This window comes from Phyllobates terribilis, unplaced genomic scaffold, assembly GCF_046119375.1.
Source record: "Phyllobates terribilis strain yellow unplaced genomic scaffold, ASM4611937v1 Scaffold_5__5_contigs__length_657084704, whole genome shotgun sequence".
Classification (NCBI taxonomy): Eukaryota; Metazoa; Chordata; class Amphibia; order Anura; family Dendrobatidae; genus Phyllobates; species Phyllobates terribilis.
In genome coordinates, this window is record NW_027362765.1 from 296,313,666 (window position 1) to 296,334,595 (window position 20,930).

The following is a 20,930-nucleotide window of genomic DNA, read 5'->3' on the forward strand; positions in this document are numbered from 1 at the left end:
AAACCTAAGGCAATGTGTCACTGGGCCAATCCACTTAAATCACCCATGCCTATACAGCCCTCACCACTTCAAGGGGTTAACAGATGGAGTTGCACCCACAAATTGATATTTCCAGAGGTTTTCCATTGTCAAATTTCCTTAGCCCTTAGGCTTGAATTAGCTAAAATACTCATAAAATCAGCGTTACTCGCCTTCCCCCCGCTTCAAGTCCGGTTCTGTGCCGCTGCTTCAGTGTGTTTACATGCATCATAGGTAACATCATGACTATAGACTACAGTGCATGTTACCGCTGCAGCCAAACGCTGGACTCAGCGGTAATGCCGATTGTAGACATGAGTCATTGAGCCCAGTGATTGGCTGCAGTGGTCACATATAAAATGTGTAGTCATGATTACACTGAACTGCAGTCTGTAAACAATCACCAGAAGCAGCGGGGGAAGAGGAGTATGGCTAATTTTATTATTTGTAGCTAGCAGAAGTCTGTGAGCTGAAATCATTTGAAAATGGAAACCCCTTCCAAGGAGCATTGGTAGAATGGATTTTATTCCAAGCTCACTCTTTTGCAAAAATCTGCATAGTGACCAGTGGCAGGAGAGTATATTTTTCTAGAAGGCTAGGTTCGCTGAAGGCAATGTCCAGGGCCTTCCTCACAGACCATCATTTTTGGTGTTCTGTACTTATGAGGTATATAACTTGAAAATTTAGAAGCTAGCCTTAGTTGATGTAAATACTTTTATGCCCAAAATTGACAAAATGTCCACCACATTGGAGGATGTACATGGAAAGAAATCCAAGCAAGAATGAATTTACACAGACACACAATTAAGAATGAACTGGACTCTCCTGTGGGAAAACATTTCTCTGGCCCGGGACACTGTATGACAGATCTAAAAGTCTTAATACTGAAAGGTCATTTTAAGGAGGACAGAAAAATTTGGGAATTCAAACTGATAAGAATATTCAATTCCTTGACAATAGGACTCAATTTAACACCTGGATTTATGACTCACTACATGGATATAATTCACACCTCCACCAGAGGGACTCCAGATAATTAAACATTCCCACAGCCTTTCCATTTGTAAGGAAAAACCCTAATTTGATTTCCTTGGCTTATAAGAAGGCATCACCCCTCATGAACAAATGTCCTGCTGTAATATTTCTTGAATTAATAGGACAAACATTTATTTGTGTTATGCCTGATATATATATATATATATATATATATATATATATATATATATATATATATATATATATATATATATATATATACATATATATATATATAATTTTTTTTTTTTTTTTTTTTCCTGGTTAGCCAATAAAGGTATCACTCCAAGAATACTTTTGACAATTTTGGGCATAATAGTATTTACATTGATTTTTCTGGCTAACACAGTACCACAATATAATTTTGTATTGTACATCAAGCTAGGCTTAGGTCATTGGTGTTGAGTTATCCAGTAATATTCATCTACTGGTGATTTGCTGAACTCTTTAACTTGTCTTGTTAGATGCCCGTGGCTCAACGTGGAGGTGTCCCCTGCTCTCCCTGCGTATAATGCCATCATGTTCTTATTTGTTCTGGCCAATTTCAGCATGGCCACTTTTATGGACCCTGGAATATTCCCTCGAGGTAAGAACTGCATGTTTGCAATTCTGGCTCTTCTAATTTGTCTTTATGGCACTTAATGTACAGGTAAATTAATTAATTTTCTATCTTCACATACTGAACTTTTAAGGTCGCAGGTGATGCAAAATATGTTTTATTTTATTATTTTTTTGTTTCTAACTGGGGAGGGGTGATTCAAATGTTTTTATTTGTACATTTTTTATAGTTGTAATTTTTTTATTTTTATTTCTAGTCCCCTTAGGGGACTTGAACCTTTTTCTATCTACTGTAGTAATACTTTCTTGTAAATGAAGAAAATTACTTTCTTGTTTGAAGCCCAGTCACAGACTATTGTTGCAGTCAGATGCCGGCTGTTTAAGACTGCCAGCACCTGCCGTGTGTGGTACGGCTCACCTCTTGAGCCCGATCAGTACTTGGAGGCCTGATGTCAAGAAGGGGTTTATTTGTGTTAAAATCCTCTGCATAAACCTAGATTTAAAAGTAACTTGTCTCCTCTTAAAAATGCTATTTACCTGCAGATATGGGGTTAATCTGCAGGTGAATAGTATCACAATGCTACCTGGCCACCTTACTTTAGTAGCCTGGCCACCATACCTTACCACCTTAGTAGCTTAAATGCAGCTACTGGGATGAAGTTATTTCTTCCCGGGAGTCGCTGGCTTTCTGTTATAGGGGCGGTGCAGGGAGTGATTACTGTCAGCGCTCACAGCTTCGCACACTGTACAGTGAGTGGCAGCTGTAAGCACGCCCCGGCACTTTCACTAGGATCTGGTTCTGCAGCTCATCTATGCTCAGTGAGCTGTCAGTCAAAGTTGCTGGGGTGCACTTACAGCTACCACTCATAGTATAGTGAGCGGTGACTACCGGACAAGCTGCTGCTGGCGGGCATTTTCCCATGACTAAAAGCCAGCTGCTCCTGGGAAGATATAAGTTAATTTTCTCCCAGTAGCTGCGCTTTCAGTGTAGCGGCTGGATAGCATTGATTGCAGCGTTATTTACCTGCAGAATAACTCTATATCTGCAGGTAAAGTAACATTTTCCGAGGTGACCGGTTCCCCTTAAGTTCTTTTTGTTTTCTTAAATACTTGTCTTTTTGGCAGAAAACCATTTCAGGAAAGCAAACAGAGGGTTTATAAACAAAGCTGTCAGGCTGCTTCTATGATAGTCCCGCTCATTGTGAAATCTAACTAACCTGCAAAACTAGCAGAATACAAAAGACAATTTACATTTTTTCATAAAACCCAATTAGATAAATTTTTTCTAACATTTTATTTCAGTAAAACATGCCCCCAAAGGTGTCCATAGTCTATAAATGATAAAATTCTGCCAGGCTATAGCTACCACTAGGGGACGATGTAAGAGCTCGCTGCATGCTGTTCATACATTGAGCTCAATAATACGAATGTATGCAGTGAGCTCCCTCTAGTGGTGGCTGAAGTCAGCTTTAATGCCATTGTTTAAACCTTGGATTCATTGCTCACTTTTCTCTAGCGGAAGAGGATGAAGATAAGGACGATGATTTCCGAGCTCCCTTGTATAAGACAGTGGAAGTAAGAGGAGTACAGGTTCGCATGAAGTGGTGCTCGACGTGCCGGTTTTACAGGCCACCCCGCTGTTCTCACTGCAGTGTGTGTGACAACTGTGTTGAGGTAAGTTCTGTCTGGAGTTGCACTATGAAATACTTTGGTGGCATTGGTGTGACAGCTCATCAGAATGGAGCTAAGTCCATAATGTGTAGTTTTCTCCACTTCAATGGGCTATGAGCTGTTTGGACCTCCAGTTAATATGTAAGGTTCATTTCTTCATGACTTAATTGGAAATAGAAATTCTGTGCTGGTTCATTTTTATTTTTATTTTTTTATTATTGCTCCAAATTCTCATTTTTGTATAAATGTGTCTTCAGTAGGCTCCCTCTAGTGGCAGCTGTGGGCAGACACAATGGTATCATCTATAGTTAGGTCCAGAAATATTTGGACAGTGACACGTTTTGGCATTTTGGCTGTTTACCAAAACATACTCAAGATACTGTTATATCAATGGGCTTATGTGCAGGCTCTCAGCTTTGATTTGAGGGTATGCACATGCTAATTGGAGTAAGGGTTTAGGAATTACAGCTCTTTAATATGTAGCTGCATCTTTTTAAAGGGACCAAAAGTAATTGGACATATATCTTAAAAGCTCTTCAGTGAGCTGCACGGGCCATTCCCTTGTTAATCCATAAATTAAGCAGGTAAAAGTTTGGATCTGATTCTGGGTGTGGCATTGGCATTTGGAAGCTGTTGCTGTGAACCCACATCATGCGGTCAAAGGAGGTCTCAAATGGAGAGAAATATACCATCATTAGGTTTTAAAAAAGAAGAAATCCATCAGGGAGATGCCAGAAATGTTAGGAGTGGCCAAATCAATGGTTTGGTACATTCTGCAAAAAAAAAAGCACATTGTTGAGCTTTGGAACTCGAAAAGGTATGGATGTCCACGGAAGGCAACAGTGGTGGATGATTGCAGAATCCTTTCCATGGTGAAGAAAAATCTCTTCACAACATCCACCCAAGTGAAGAACACTCTCCAGGAAGTAGGTGTTTCAGTATTTGAGGCCACCATAAAGAGAAGACTTCATGAGAACAAATACAGAGGGTTCACCACAATATGGAAACCATTAATCAGCCTTAAACATAAAAAGTCCACATTAGACTTTGCCAAAAAACCTCTAAAGAATCCAGCCCAGTCCTGAAAAAGCATTCTTAAGACAGATGAAATTAAGACCAACCTGTACCAGAATGATGGGAAGAAGGAAGTATGTAGAAGGCTTGGAACTGCTCATGATCCGATCCAAAGCACAGCACATCCTGTGTAAAACATGGTGGAGGCAGTGTGATGGCCTGGGCATGCATGGCCTCCAATGGCTCTGGGTCACTAGCAGGGCCGGCTGCAGGTTTTTGTGGGCCCCAGGCAAAGGAGTCTCAGTGGGCCCCTTTATCACATTCCACGATTCATGATGCACAGATACGGCAGAGAAATATAGGTATAGTACAAGGCCAAAGATTTCACTTCTTCCATTACATGAGTGACATCTATTGTAATTTCTACAATAGCTCCGAAACCGGCGAATCCTCACAGCGCACAGTGTATGCCCTGGGGGGATCCAGAAGTTTTCATTTTAGACCGCACAGTATAGTCCTCCATACAGTATTATGGGCACCACAGAGTGCTCCATACAGAATAATGAGCCCCGTGTATTGCTCCATACAGTATAATAGGCCCCATATATTGCTCCATACAGTATAATAGACCCCATATAATGCCCCATATATTGCTCCATACAGTATAATAGGCCTCATATATTGCTCCATACAGAATAATGGACCCCATATAATGCTCCATATAGAATAATGGACCCCATATAATGCTCCATACAGAATAATGGACCCCATATAATGCTCCATACAGAATAATGGACCCCATATAATGCTCCATACAGAATAATGGACCCCATATAATTCTCCGTACAGAATAATGGACTCCATATAATGCTATATACAGCATAATGGGCCCCATATAATGCTCCATACAGCATAATGGGCCCCATATAATGCTCCGTACGGTATAATGGGCCCCATATAATGCTCCGTACGGTATAATGGGCCCCATATATTGCTCCGTACGGTTTAATGGGCCCCATGTATTGCTCCGTACGGTTTAATGGGCCCCATGTATTGCTCCGTACGGTTTAATGGGCCCCATGTATTGCTCCGTACGGTTTAATGGGCCCCATGTATTGCTCCGTACGGTTTAATGGGCCCCATGTATTGCTCCGTACGGTATAATGGGCCCCATGTATTGCTCCGTACGGTATAATGGGCCCCATGTATTGCTCCTTACGGTATAATGGGCCCCATGTATTGCTCCGTACGGTATAATGGGCCCCATGTATTGCTCCGTACGGTATAATGGGCCCCATGTATTGCTCCGTACGGTATAATGGGCCCCATGTTTTACCTCACAAAAAGAATCATCTGTGATCCCCTGCTGTAATGTCTGTATACTCTTTTGCTCCCCCCCCTGCCCAGGAGCTGTGGTATGATCAGACCATTTTCCAGCACGGTCAGACACAGCCATTACACAGTACACAGCAGGGGCACATTTATAAGATTATCTCAGCACAGGAACATTGTTTATGAACACATCCAATTGTGAAAGTTATTATTCCAAGATCTATTGATTAAAATGAACTTTCGTTCGTGGGTAAACCCCTTTAACTAAGGGTCTGATTACATTAGTCGATGTGTGCCACTTAATAACGACGGCCAATCAGCAACTTGCCATTTGGTGATTAAGTAATAGCCTGTATACACAGGTCCACTGCGCTTCAGATTTGCACTTAATGATCAGTAATAGATCGCTCAGTGCACATACGCTTCCATTGTTCTCAGCAGCACAAATCATGTACACACAGGACGATGCACTGTCAAGAACGATTATTTTTAAGACTGCAAATCATTTCACCCAACGAGCGAGAGTTTTGCTCACTTAGGTGATTGGCAGTCTGTTTACAATGCACGATTATCTTTCCTGGAAATGCTTGTTCATGATAATCTTGCAGTGTAGATACACGTTAAGGAACAAGGAAAGTGAAAATGTAGTGGAAGATGGGCAGTGCCTCGCCAGCTCTTCCCTATATATAATCAGCCACACACTGCAGCCTAGCACATATTATTCCCATCCATTTAGCTCCTTGGTACAATAGTGCTATCCAATCAGGAATCTCCAGGAACATCCACATGGCTGCTGATTTTCATACCTTCCAAATTGGATTAGAGACTGAAGGGTCCTATCACAGCTCTCCTGGACTGGTCACTGTCACACAAGGCCATGGCATTGTCCACAGCCAGTGTACACTGGAGACCAGCTTTATTATTCGAGACACTTCATTCCTCAGGAGACAAAGGGTTTCTGCAATATGTAAATGTCCAGAGACCCTAAGAACAGGGCATTTACAAGTACATACATAGGGGAACTTACCTAAGGGCCTGATTACACTAAGCAACTAACTAAATGACTGCTGATCAGCCATCATTTAATATCCTGTCCACACAGGCCAACCCCTACTTTAGATGCGCACTGAATCACCAGTCATAGATCAGCCAAAGCGCATAGGCTGCCATTATTCTCCACAGCACAGGTCCTGCTCACACAGGGTGGTAGGCTGACATTATTCTCCACAGTACAGGTCCTGTTCACACAGGGTGGTAGGCTGACATTATTCTCCACAGTACAGGTCCTGCTCACACAGGGTGATAGGCTGCCATTATTCTCCACAGCACAGGTCCTGTTCACACAGGGTGGTAGGCTGACATTATTCTCCACAGCACAGGTCCTGTTCACACAGGGTAATAGGCTGCCATTATTCTCCACAGCACAGGTCCTGTTCACACAAGTGATAGGCTAACATTATTCTCCACAGCACAGGTCCCGTTCACAGAGGGTGGTAGGCTGACATTATTCTCCACAGCACAGGTCCTGTTCACACAGGGTGATAGGCTGCCATTATTCTCCACAGCACAGGTCCTGTTCACACAGGGTGGTAGGCTGACATTATTCTCCACAGTACAGGTCCTGTTCACACAGGGTGATAGGCTGCCATTATTCTCCACAGCACAGGTCCTGTTCACACAGGGTGATAGGCTGCCATTATTCTCGACAGCACAGGTCCTGTTCACACAGGGTGATAGGCTGCCATTATTCTCCACAGCACAGGTCCTGTTCACACAGGGTAATAGGCTGCCATTATTCTCCACAGCACAGGTCCTGTTCACACAGGGTGGTAGGCTGACATTATTCTCCACAGTACAGGTCCTGTTCACACAGGGTGATAGGCTGCCATTATTCTCCACAGCACAGGTCCTGTTCACACAGGGTGATAGGCTGCCATTATTCTCCACAGCACAGGTCCTGTTCACACAGGGTGATAGGCTGCCATTATTCTCCACAGCACAGGTCCTGTTCACACAGGGTGGTAGGCTGACATTATTCTCCACAGCACAGGTCCTGTTCACACAAGTGATAGGCTAACATTATTCTCCACAGCACAGGTCCCGTTCACACAGGGTGGTAGGCTGACATTATTCTCCACAGCACAGGTCCTGTTCACACAGGGTGATAGGCTGCCATTATTCTCCACAGCACAGGTCCTGTTCACACAGGGTAATAGGCTGACATTATTCTCCACAGCACAGGTCCTGTTCACACAGGGTGGTAGGCTGACATTATTCTCCACAGTACAGGTCCTGCTCACATAGGGTGATAGGCTGCCATTATTCTCCACAGCACAGGTCCTGTTCACACAGGGTGGTAGGCTGACATTATTCTCCACAGCACAGGTCCTGTTCACACAGGGTAATAGGCTGCCATTATTCTCCACAGCACAGGTCCTGTTCACACAAGTGATAGGCTGCCATTATTCTCCACAGCACAGGTCCTGTTCACACAGGGTGATAGGCTGCCATTATTCTCCACAGCACAGGTCCTGTTCACACAAGTGATAGGCTGACATTATTCTCCACAGCACAGGTCCCGTTCACACAGGGTGATAGGCTGACATTATTCTCCACAGCACAGGTCCTGTTCACACAGGGTGATAGGCTGCCATTATTCTCCACAGCACAGGTCCCGTTCACACAGGGTGATAGGCTGCCATTATTCTCCACAGCACAGGTCCCGTTCACACAAGTGATAGGCTGACATTATTCTCCACAGCACAGGTCCCGTTCACACAGGGTGATAGGCTGACATTATTCTCCACAGCACAGGTCCCGTTCACACAGGGTGGTAGGCTGACATTATTCTCCACAGCACAGGTCCTGTTCACACAGGGTGGTAGGCTGACATTATTCTCCACAGCACAGGTCCTGTTCACACAAGTGATAGGCTGCCATTATTCTCCACAGCACAGGTCCTGTTCACACAGGGTAATAGGCTGCCATTATTCTCCACAGCACAGGTCCTGTTCACACAAGTGATAGGCTGACATTATTCTCCACAGCACAGGTCCTGTTCACACAGGGTGGTAGGCTGACATTATTCTCCACAGCACAGGTCCTGTTCACACAGGGTGATAGGCTGCCATTATTCTCCACAGCACAGGTCCTGTTCACACAGGGTGATAGGCTGCCATTATTCTCCACAGCACAGGTCCTGTTCACACAGGGTAATAGGCTGCCATTATTCTCCACAGCACAGGTCCTGTTCACACAAGTGATAGGCTGACATTATTCTCCACAGCACAGGTCCCGTTCACACAGGGTGGTAGGCTGCCATTATTCTCCACAGCACAGGTCCTGTTCACACAAGTGATAGGCTGCCATTATTCTCCACAGCACAGGTCCTGTTCACACAGGGTGGTAGGCTGACATTATTCTCCACAGCACAGGTCCTGTTCGCACAGGGTGATAGGCTGCCATTATTCTCCACAGCACAGGTCCTGTTCACACAGGGTGATAGGCTGACATTATTCTCCACAGCACAGGTCCTGTTCACACAGGGTGATAGGCTGCCATTATTCTCCACAGCACAGGTCCTGTTCACACAGGGTGGTAGGCTGCCATTATTCTCCACAGCACAGGTCCTGTTCACACAAGTGATAGGCTGCTATTATTCTCCACAGCACAGGTCCTGTTCACACAAGTGATAGGCTGCCATTATTCTCCACAGCACAGGTCCTGTTCACACAAGTGATAGGCTGCCATTATTCTCCACAGCACAGGTCCTGTTCACACAGGGTGATAGGCTGCCATTATTCTCCACAGCACAGGTCCCGTTCACACAGGGTGGTAGGCTGACATTATTCTCCACAGCACAGGTCCCGTTCACACAGGGTGGTAGGCTGCCATTATTCTCCACAGCACAGGTCCCGTTCACACAGGGTAATAGGCTGCCATTATTCTCCACAGCACAGGTCCCGTTCCCACAGGGTGGTAGGCTGACATTATTCTCCACAGCACAGGTCCCGTTCACACAGGGTGGTAGGCTGACATTATTCTCCACAGCACAGGTCCCGTTCACACAGGGTAATAGGCTGCCATTATTCTCCACAGCACAGGTCCTGTTCACACAGGGTGATAGGCTGCCATTATTCTCCACAGCACAGGTCCTATTCTCACAGGGTGATAGGCTGCCATTATTCTCCACAGCACAGGTCCCGTTCACACAGGGTGGTAGGCTGACATTATTCTCCACAGCACAGGTCCCGTTCACACAGGGTGGTAGGCTGCCATTATTCTCCACAGCACAGGTCCCGTTCACACAGGGTAATAAGCTGCCATTATTCTCCACAGCACAGGTCCCGTTCACACAGGGCGGTAGGCTGACATTATTCTCCACAGCACAGGTCCTGTTCACACAGGGTGGTAGGCTGACATTATTCTCCACAGCACAGGTCCCGTTCACACAGGGTGGTAGGCTGACATTATTCTCCACAGCACAGGTCCCGTTCACACAGGGTAATAGGCTGCCATTATTCTCCACAGCACAGGTCCTGTTCACACAGGGTGATAGGCTGACATTATTCTCCACAGCACAGGTCCTGTTCACACAGGGTGGTAGGCTGACATTATTCTCCACAGCACAGGTCCCGTTCACACAGGGTGGTAGGCTGACATTATTCTCCACAGCACAGGTCCCGTTCACACAGGGTAATAGGCTGCCATTATTCTCCACAGCACAGGTCCTGTTCACACAGGGTGATAGGCTGCCATTATTCTCCACAGCACAGGTCCTGTTCACACAGGGTGATAGGCTGCCATTATTCTCCACAGCACAGGTCCTGTTCACACAGGGTAGTAGGCTGCCATTATTCTCCACAGCACAGGTCCTGTTCACACAGGGTAGTAGGCTGACATTATTCTCCACAGTACAGGTCCTGTTCACACAGGGTGATAGGCTGCCATTATTCTCCACAGCACAGGTCCTGTTCACACAGGGTAATAGGCTGCCATTATTCTCCACAGCACAGGTCCTGTTCACACAGGGTGGTAGGCTGACATTATTCTCCACAGTACAGGTCCTGTTCACACAGGGTGGTAGGCTGACATTATTCTCCACAGTACAGGTCCTGTTCACACAGGGTGATAGGCTGACATTATTCTCCACAGCACAGGTCCTGTTCACACAGGGTGATAGGCTGCCATTATTCTCCACAGCACAGGTCCTGTTCACACAGGGTGATAGGCTGCCATTATTCTCCACAGCACAGGTCCTGTTCACACAGGGTGGTAGGCTGACATTATTCTCCACAGCACAGGTCCTGTTCACACAAGTGATAGGCTGACATTATTCTCCACAGCACAGGTCCCGTTCACACAGGGTGATAGGCTGACATTATTCTCCACAGCACAGGTCCCGTTCACACAGGGTGGTAGGCTGACATTATTCTCCACAGCACAGGTCCTGTTCACACAGGGTGGTAGGCTGACATTATTCTCCACAGCACAGGTCCTGTTCACACAAGTGATAGGCTGCCATTATTCTCCACAGCACAGGTCCTGTTCACACAGGGTAATAGGCTGCCATTATTCTCCACAGCACAGGTCCTGTTCACACAAGTGATAGGCTGACATTATTCTCCACAGCACAGGTCCCGTTCACACAGGGTGGTAGGCTGACATTATTCTCCACAGCACAGGTCCTGTTCACACAGGGTGATAGGCTGCCATTATTCTCCACAGCACAGGTCCTGTTCACACAGGGTAATAGGCTGCCATTATTCGCCACAGCACAGGTCCTGTTCACACAAGTGATAGGCTGACATTATTCTCCACAGCACAGGTCCCGTTCACACAGGGTGATAGGCTGACATTATTCTCCACAGCACAGGTCCCGTTCACACAGGGTGGTAGGCTGCCATTATTCTCCACAGCACAGGTCCCGTTCACACAGGGTAATAGGCTGCCATTATTCTCCACAGCACAGGTCCTGTTCACACAGGGTGATAGGCTGCCATTATTCTCCACAGCACAGGTCCTTTTCACACAGGGTGGTAGGCTGCCATTATTCTCCCCAGCACAGGTCCCGTTCACACAGGGTGATAGGCTGCCATTATTCTCCACAGCACAGGTCCCGTTCACACAGGGTGGTAGGCTGCCATTATTCTCCACAGCACAGGTCCCGTTCACACAGGGTAATAGGCTGCCATTATTCTCCACAGCACAGGTCCCGTTCACACAGGGTGGTAGGCTGACATTATTCTCCACAGCACAGGTCCCGTTCACACAGGGTGGTAGGCTGACATTATTCTCCACAGCACAGGTCCCGTTCACACAGGGTAATAGGCTGCCATTATTCTCCACAGCACAGGTCCTGTTCACACAGGGTGATAGGCTGCCATTATTCTCCACAGCACAGGTCCTGTTCTCACAGGGTGATAGGCTGACATTATTCTCCACAGCACAGGTCCTGTTCACACAGGGTGATAGGCTGCCATTATTCTCCACAGCACAGGTCCTGTTCACACAGGGTGATAGGCTGCCATTATTCTCCACAGCACAGGTCCTGTTCACACAGGGTGATAGGCTACCATTATTCTCCACAGCACAGGTCCTGTTCACACAGGGTGATAGGCTGCCATTATTCTCCACAGCACAGGTCCTGTTCACACAGGGTGGTAGGCTGCCATTATTCTCCACAGCACAGGTCCCGTTCACACAGGGTGATAGGCTGCCATTATTCTCCACAGCACAGGTCCCGTTCACACAGGGTGATAGGCTGACATTATTCTCCACAGCACAGGTCCTGTTCACACAAGTGATAGGCTGACATTATTCTCCACAGCACAGGTCCCGTTCACACAGGGTGATAGGCTGACATTATTCTCCACAGCACAGGTCCCGTTCACACAAGGTGATAGGCTGCCATTATTCTCCACAGCACAAGTCCTGTTCACACAGGGTGATAGGCTGCCATTATTCTCCACAGCACAGGTCCTGTTCACACAGGGTAATAGGCTGCCATTATTCTCCACAGCACAGGTCCTGTTCACACAAGTGATAGGCTGACATTATTCTCCACAGCACAGGTCCCGTTCACACAGGGTGGTAGGCTGACATTATTCTCCACAGCACAGGTCCTGTTCACACAGGGTGGTAGGCTGACATTATTCTCCACAGCACAGGTCCTGTTCACACAAGTGATAGGCTGCCATTATTCTCCACAGCACAGGTCCTGTTCACACAGGGTAATAGGCTGCCATTATTCTCCACAGCACAGGTCCTGTTCACACAAGTGATAGGCTGACATTATTCTCCACAGCACAGGTCCTGTTCACACAGGGTGGTAGGCTGACATTATTCTCCACAGCACAGGTCCTGTTCACACAGGGTGATAGGCTGCCATTATTCTCCACAGCACAGGTCCTGTTCACACAGGGTGATAGGCTGCCATTATTCTCCACAGCACAGGTCCTGTTCACACAGGGTAATAGGCTGCCATTATTCTCCACAGCACAGGTCCTGTTCACACAAGTGATAGGCTGACATTATTCTCCACAGCACAGGTCCCGTTCACACAGGGTGGTAGGCTGCCATTATTCTCCACAGCACAGGTCCTGTTCACACAAGTGATAGGCTGCCATTATTCTCCACAGCACAGGTCCTGTTCACACAGGGTGGTAGGCTGACATTATTCTCCACAGCACAGGTCCTGTTCACACAGGGTGATAGGCTGCCATTATTCTCCACAGCACAGGTCCTGTTCACACAGGGTGATAGGCTGACATTATTCTCCACAGCACAGGTCCTGTTCACACAGGGTGATAGGCTGCCATTATTCTCCACAGCACAGGTCCTGTTCACACAGGGTGGTAGGCTGCCATTATTCTCCACAGCACAGGTCCTGTTCACACAAGTGATAGGCTGCTATTATTCTCCACAGCACAGGTCCTGTTCACACAAGTGATAGGCTGCCATTATTCTCCACAGCACAGGTCCTGTTCACACAAGTGATAGGCTGCCATTATTCTCCACAGCACAGGTCCTGTTCACACAGGGTGATAGGCTGCCATTATTCTCCACAGCACAGGTCCCGTTCACACAGGGTGGTAGGCTGACATTATTCTCCACAGCACAGGTCCCGTTCACACAGGGTGGTAGGCTGCCATTATTCTCCACAGCACAGGTCCCGTTCACACAGGGTAATAGGCTGCCATTATTCTCCACAGCACAGGTCCCGTTCCCACAGGGTGGTAGGCTGACATTATTCTCCACAGCACAGGTCCCGTTCACACAGGGTGGTAGGCTGACATTATTCTCCACAGCACAGGTCCCGTTCACACAGGGTAATAGGCTGCCATTATTCTCCACAGCACAGGTCCTGTTCACACAGGGTGATAGGCTGCCATTATTCTCCACAGCACAGGTCCTATTCTCACAGGGTGATAGGCTGCCATTATTCTCCACAGCACAGGTCCCGTTCACACAGGGTGGTAGGCTGACATTATTCTCCACAGCACAGGTCCCGTTCACACAGGGTGGTAGGCTGCCATTATTCTCCACAGCACAGGTCCCGTTCACACAGGGTAATAAGCTGCCATTATTCTCCACAGCACAGGTCCCGTTCACACAGGGCGGTAGGCTGACATTATTCTCCACAGCACAGGTCCTGTTCACACAGGGTGGTAGGCTGACATTATTCTCCACAGCACAGGTCCCGTTCACACAGGGTGGTAGGCTGACATTATTCTCCACAGCACAGGTCCCGTTCACACAGGGTAATAGGCTGCCATTATTCTCCACAGCACAGGTCCTGTTCACACAGGGTGATAGGCTGCCATTATTCTCCACAGCACAGGTCCTGTTCTCACAGGGTGATAGGCTGCCATTATTCTCCACAGCACAGGTCCTGTTCACACAGGGTGATAGGCTGCCATTATTCTCCACAGCACAGGTCCTGTTCACACAGGGTGATAGGCTGCCATTATTCTCCACAGCACAGGTCCTGTTCACACAGGGTAGTAGGCTGCCATTATTCTCCACAGCACAGGTCCTGTTCACACAGGGTAGTAGGCTGACATTATTCTCCACAGTACAGGTCCTGTTCACACAAGTGATAGGCTGCTATTATTCTCCACAGCACAGGTCCTGTTCACACAAGTGATAGGCTGCCATTATTCTCCACAGCACAGGTCCTGTTCACACAAGTGATAGGCTGCCATTATTCTCCACAGCACAGGTCCTGTTCACACAGGGTGATAGGCTGCCATTATTCTCCACAGCACAGGTCCCGTTCACACAGGGTGGTAGGCTGACATTATTCTCCACAGCACAGGTCCCGTTCACACAGGGTGGTAGGCTGCCATTATTCTCCACAGCACAGGTCCCGTTCACACAGGGTAATAGGCTGCCATTATTCTCCACAGCACAGGTCCCGTTCCCACAGGGTGGTAGGCTGACATTATTCTCCACAGCACAGGTCCCGTTCCCACAGGGTGGTAGGCTGACATTATTCTCCACAGCACAGGTCCCGTTCACACAGGGTAATAGGCTGCCATTATTCTCCACAGCACAGGTCCTGTTCACACAGGGTGATAGGCTGCCATTATTCTCCACAGCACAGGTCCTATTCTCACAGGGTGATAGGCTGCCATTATTCTCCACAGCACAGGTCCCGTTCACACAGGGTGGTAGGCTGACATTATTCTCCACAGCACAGGTCCCGTTCACACAGGGTGGTAGGCTGCCATTATTCTCCACAGCACAGGTCCCGTTCACACAGGGTAATAAGCTGCCATTATTCTCCACAGCACAGGTCCCGTTCACACAGGGCGGTAGGCTGACATTATTCTCCACAGCACAGGTCCTGTTCACACAGGGTGGTAGGCTGACATTATTCTCCACAGCACAGGTCCCGTTCACACAGGGTGGTAGGCTGACATTATTCTCCACAGCACAGGTCCCGTTCACACAGGGTAATAGGCTGCCATTATTCTCCACAGCACAGGTCCTGTTCACACAGGGTGATAGGCTGACATTATTCTCCACAGCACAGGTCCCGTTCACACAGGGTAATAGGCTGCCATTATTCTCCACAGCACAGGTCCTGTTCACACAGGGTGATAGGCTGCCATTATTCTCCACAGCACAGGTCCTGTTCTCACAGGGTGATAGGCTGACATTATTCTCCACAGCACAGGTCCTGTTCACACAGGGTGATAGGCTGCCATTATTCTCCACAGCACAGGTCCTGTTCACACAGGGTGATAGGCTGCCATTATTCTCCACAGCACAGGTCCTGTTCACACAGGGTGATAGGCTACCATTATTCTCCACAGCACAGGTCCTGTTCACACAGGGTGATAGGCTGCCATTATTCTCCACAGCACAGGTCCTGTTCACACAGGGTGGTAGGCTGCCATTATTCTCCACAGCACAGGTCCCGTTCACACAGGGTGATAGGCTGCCATTATTCTCCACAGCACAGGTCCCGTTCACACAGGGTGATAGGCTGACATTATTCTCCACAGCACAGGTCCTGTTCACACAAGTGATAGGCTGACATTATTCTCCACAGCACAGGTCCCGTTCACACAGGGTGATAGGCTGACATTATTCTCCACAGCACAGGTCCCGTTCACACAAGGTGATAGGCTGCCATTATTCTCCACAGCACAAGTCCTGTTCACACAGGGTGATAGGCTGCCATTATTCTCCACAGCACAGGTCCTGTTCACACAGGGTAATAGGCTGCCATTATTCTCCACAGCACAGGTCCTGTTCACACAAGTGATAGGCTGACATTATTCTCCACAGCACAGGTCCCGTTCACACAGGGTGGTAGGCTGACATTATTCTCCACAGCACAGGTCCTGTTCACACAGGGTGGTAGGCTGACATTATTCTCCACAGCACAGGTCCTGTTCACACAAGTGATAGGCTGCCATTATTCTCCACAGCACAGGTCCTGTTCACACAGGGTAATAGGCTGCCATTATTCTCCACAGCACAGGTCCTGTTCACACAAGTGATAGGCTGACATTATTCTCCACAGCACAGGTCCTGTTCACACAGGGTGGTAGGCTGACATTATTCTCCACAGCACAGGTCCTGTTCACACAGGGTGATAGGCTGCCATTATTCTCCACAGCACAGGTCCTGTTCACACAGGGTGATAGGCTGCCATTATTCTCCACAGCACAGGTCCTGTTCACACAGGGTAATAGGCTGCCATTATTCTCCACAGCACAGGTCCTGTTCACACAAGTGATAGGCTGACATTATTCTCCACAGCACAGGTCCCGTTCACACAGGGTGGTAGGCTGCCATTATTCTCCACAGCACAGGTCCTGTTCACACAAGTGATAGGCTGCCATTATTCTCCACAGCACAGGTCCTGTTCACACAGGGTGGTAGGCTGACATTATTCTCCACAGCACAGGTCCTGTTCACACAGGGTGATAGGCTGCCATTATTCTCCACAGCACAGGTCCTGTTCACACAGGGTGATAGGCTGACATTATTCTCCACAGCACAGGTCCTGTTCACACAGGGTGATAGGCTGCCATTATTCTCCACAGCACAGGTCCTGTTCACACAGGGTGGTAGGCTGCCATTATTCTCCACAGCACAGGTCCTGTTCACACAAGTGATAGGCTGCTATTATTCTCCACAGCACAGGTCCTGTTCACACAAGTGATAGGCTGCCATTATTCTCCACAGCACAGGTCCTGTTCACACAAGTGATAGGCTGCCATTATTCTCCACAGCACAGGTCCTGTTCACACAGGGTGATAGGCTGCCATTATTCTCCACAGCACAGGTCCCGTTCACACAGGGTGGTAGGCTGACATTATTCTCCACAGCACAGGTCCCGTTCACACAGGGTGGTAGGCTGCCATTATTCTCCACAGCACAGGTCCCGTTCACACAGGGTAATAGGCTGCCATTATTCTCCACAGCACAGGTCCCGTTCCCACAGGGTGGTAGGCTGACATTATTCTCCACAGCACAGGTCCCGTTCACACAGGGTGGTAGGCTGACATTATTCTCCACAGCACAGGTCCCGTTCACACAGGGTAATAGGCTGCCATTATTCTCCACAGCACAGGTCCTGTTCACACAGGGTGATAGGCTGCCATTATTCTCCACAGCACAGGTCCTATTCTCACAGGGTGATAGGCTGCCATTATTCTCCACAGCACAGGTCCCGTTCACACAGGGTGGTAGGCTGACATTATTCTCCACAGCACAGGTCCCGTTCACACAGGGTGGTAGGCTGCCATTATTCTCCACAGCACAGGTCCCGTTCACACAGGGTAATAAGCTGCCATTATTCTCCACAGCACAGGTCCCGTTCACACAGGGCGGTAGGCTGACATTATTCTCCACAGCACAGGTCCTGTTCACACAGGGTGGTAGGCTGACATTATTCTCCACAGCACAGGTCCCGTTCACACAGGGTGGTAGGCTGACATTATTCTCCACAGCACAGGTCCCGTTCACACAGGGTAATAGGCTGCCATTATTCTCCACAGCACAGGTCCTGTTCACACAGGGTGATAGGCTGCCATTATTCTCCACAGCACAGGTCCTGTTCTCACAGGGTGATAGGCTGCCATTATTCTCCACAGCACAGGTCCTGTTCACACAGGGTGATAGGCTGCCATTATTCTCCACAGCACAGGTCCTGTTCACACAGGGTGATAGGCTGCCATTATTCTCCACAGCACAGGTCCTGTTCACACAGGGTAGTAGGCTGCCATTATTCTCCACAGCACAGGTCCTGTTCACACAGGGTAGTAGGCTGACATTATTCTCCACAGTACAGGTCCTGTTCACACAAGTGATAGGCTGCTATTATTCTCCACAGCACAGGTCCTGTTCACACAAGTGATAGGCTGCCATTATTCTCCACAGCACAGGTCCTGTTCACACAAGTGATAGGCTGCCATTATTCTCCACAGCACAGGTCCTGTTCACACAGGGTGATAGGCTGCCATTATTCTCCACAGCACAGGTCCCGTTCACACAGGGTGGTAGGCTGACATTATTCTCCACAGCACAGGTCCCGTTCACACAGGGTGGTAGGCTGCCATTATTCTCCACAGCACAGGTCCCGTTCACACAGGGTAATAGGCTGCCATTATTCTCCACAGCACAGGTCCCGTTCCCACAGGGTGGTAGGCTGACATTATTCTCCACAGCACAGGTCCCGTTCCCACAGGGTGGTAGGCTGACATTATTCTCCACAGCACAGGTCCCGTTCACACAGGGTAATAGGCTGCCATTATTCTCCACAGCACAGGTCCTGTTCACACAGGGTGATAGGCTGCCATTATTCTCCACAGCACAGGTCCTATTCTCACAGGGTGATAGGCTGCCATTATTCTCCACAGCACAGGTCCCGTTCACACAGGGTGGTAGGCTGACATTATTCTCCACAGCACAGGTCCCGTTCACACAGGGTGGTAGGCTGCCATTATTCTCCACAGCACAGGTCCCGTTCACACAGGGTAATAAGCTGCCATTATTCTCCACAGCACAGGTCCCGTTCACACAGGGCGGTAGGCTGACATTATTCTCCACAGCACAGGTCCTGTTCACACAGGGTGGTAGGCTGACATTATTCTCCACAGCACAGGTCCCGTTCACACAGGGTGGTAGGCTGACATTATTCTCCACAGCACAGGTCCCGTTCACACAGGGTAATAGGCTGCCATTATTCTCCACAGCACAGGTCCTGTTCACACAGGGTGATAGGCTGACATTATTCTCCACAGCACAGGTCCTGTTCACACAGGGTGGTAGGCTGACATTATTCTCCACAGCACAGGTCCCGTTCACACAGGGTGGTAGGCTGACATTATTCTCCACAGCACAGGTCCCGTTCACACAGGGTAATAGGCTGCCATTATTCTCCACAGCACAGGTCCTGTTCACACAGGGTGATAGGCTGCCATTATTCTCCACAGCACAGGTCCTGTTCTCACAGGGTGATAGGCTGCCATTATTCTCCACAGCACAGGTCCTGTTCACACAGGGTGATAGGCTGCCATTATTCTCCACAGCACAGGTCCTGTTCACACAGGGTGATAGGCTGCCATTATTCTCCACAGCACAGGTCCTGTTCACACAGGGTAGTAGGCTGCCATTATTCTCCACAGCACAGGTCCTGTTCACACAGGGTAGTAGGCTGACATTATTCTCCACAGTACAGGTCCTGTTCACACAGGGTGATAGGCTGCCATTATTCTCCACAGCACAGGTCCTGTTCACACAGGGTAATAGGCTGCCATTATTCTCCACAGCACAGGTCCTGTTCACACAGGGTGGTAGGCTGACATTATTCTCCACAGTACAGGTCCTGTTCACACAGGGTGGTAGGCTGACATTATTCTCCACAGTACAGGTCCTGTTCACACAGGGTGATAGGCTGACATTATTCTCCACAGCACAGGTCCTGTTCACACAGGGTGATAGGCTGCCATTATTCTCCACAGCACAGGTCCTGTTCACACAGGGTGATAGGCTGCCATTATTCTCCACAGCACAGGTCCTGTTCACACAGGGTGGTAGGCTGACATTATTCTCCACAGCACAGGTCCTGTTCACACAAGTGATAGGCTGACATTATTCTCCACAGCACAGGTCCCGTTCACACAGGGTGATAGGCTGACATTATTCTCCACAGCACAGGTCCTGTTCACACAGGGTGATAGGCTGCCATTATTCTCCACAGCACAGGTCCTGTTCACACAGGGTAATAGGCTGCCATTATTCTCCACAGCACAGGTCCTGTTCACACAAGTGATAGGCTGACATTATTCTCCACAGCACAGGTCCCGTTCACACAGGGTGATAGGCTGACATTATTCTCCACAGCACAGGTCCCGTTCACACAGAGTGGTAGGCTGCCATTATTCTCCACAGCACAGGTCCCGTTCACACAGGGTAATAGGCTGCCATTATTCTCCACAGCACAGGTCCTGTTCACACAGGGTGATAGGCTGCCATTATTCTCCACAGCACAGGTCCTTTTCACACAGGGTGGTAGGCTGCCATTATTCTCCCCAGCACAGGTCCCGTTCACACAGGGTGATAGGCTGCCATTATTCTCCACAGCACAGGTCCCGTTCACACAGGGTGGTAGGCTGACATTATTCTCCACAGCACAGGTCCCGTTCACACAGGGTGGTAGGCTGACATTATTCTCCACAGCACAGGTCCCGTTCACACAGGGTAATAGGCTGCCATTATTCTCCACAGCACAGGTCCTGTTCACACAGGGTGATAGGCTGCCATTATTCTCCACAGCA

General features: G+C 48.4%; 1 protein-coding gene across 1 annotated transcript in view; it reads left to right on the top strand.

Moving 5' to 3' along the window:
* The window catches only part of ZDHHC5 (zDHHC palmitoyltransferase 5), a 77,871-nt gene that overhangs the window by 19,710 nt on the left and 37,231 nt on the right, over positions 1–20,930 (top strand). The window contains exons 3-4 of the mRNA XM_073684352.1: positions 1,518–1,639; positions 3,128–3,285. Coding sequence (XP_073540453.1) covers positions 1,518–1,639; positions 3,128–3,285 — 280 coding nt within the window. The remainder of the gene's footprint in view (positions 1–1,517; positions 1,640–3,127; positions 3,286–20,930) is intronic.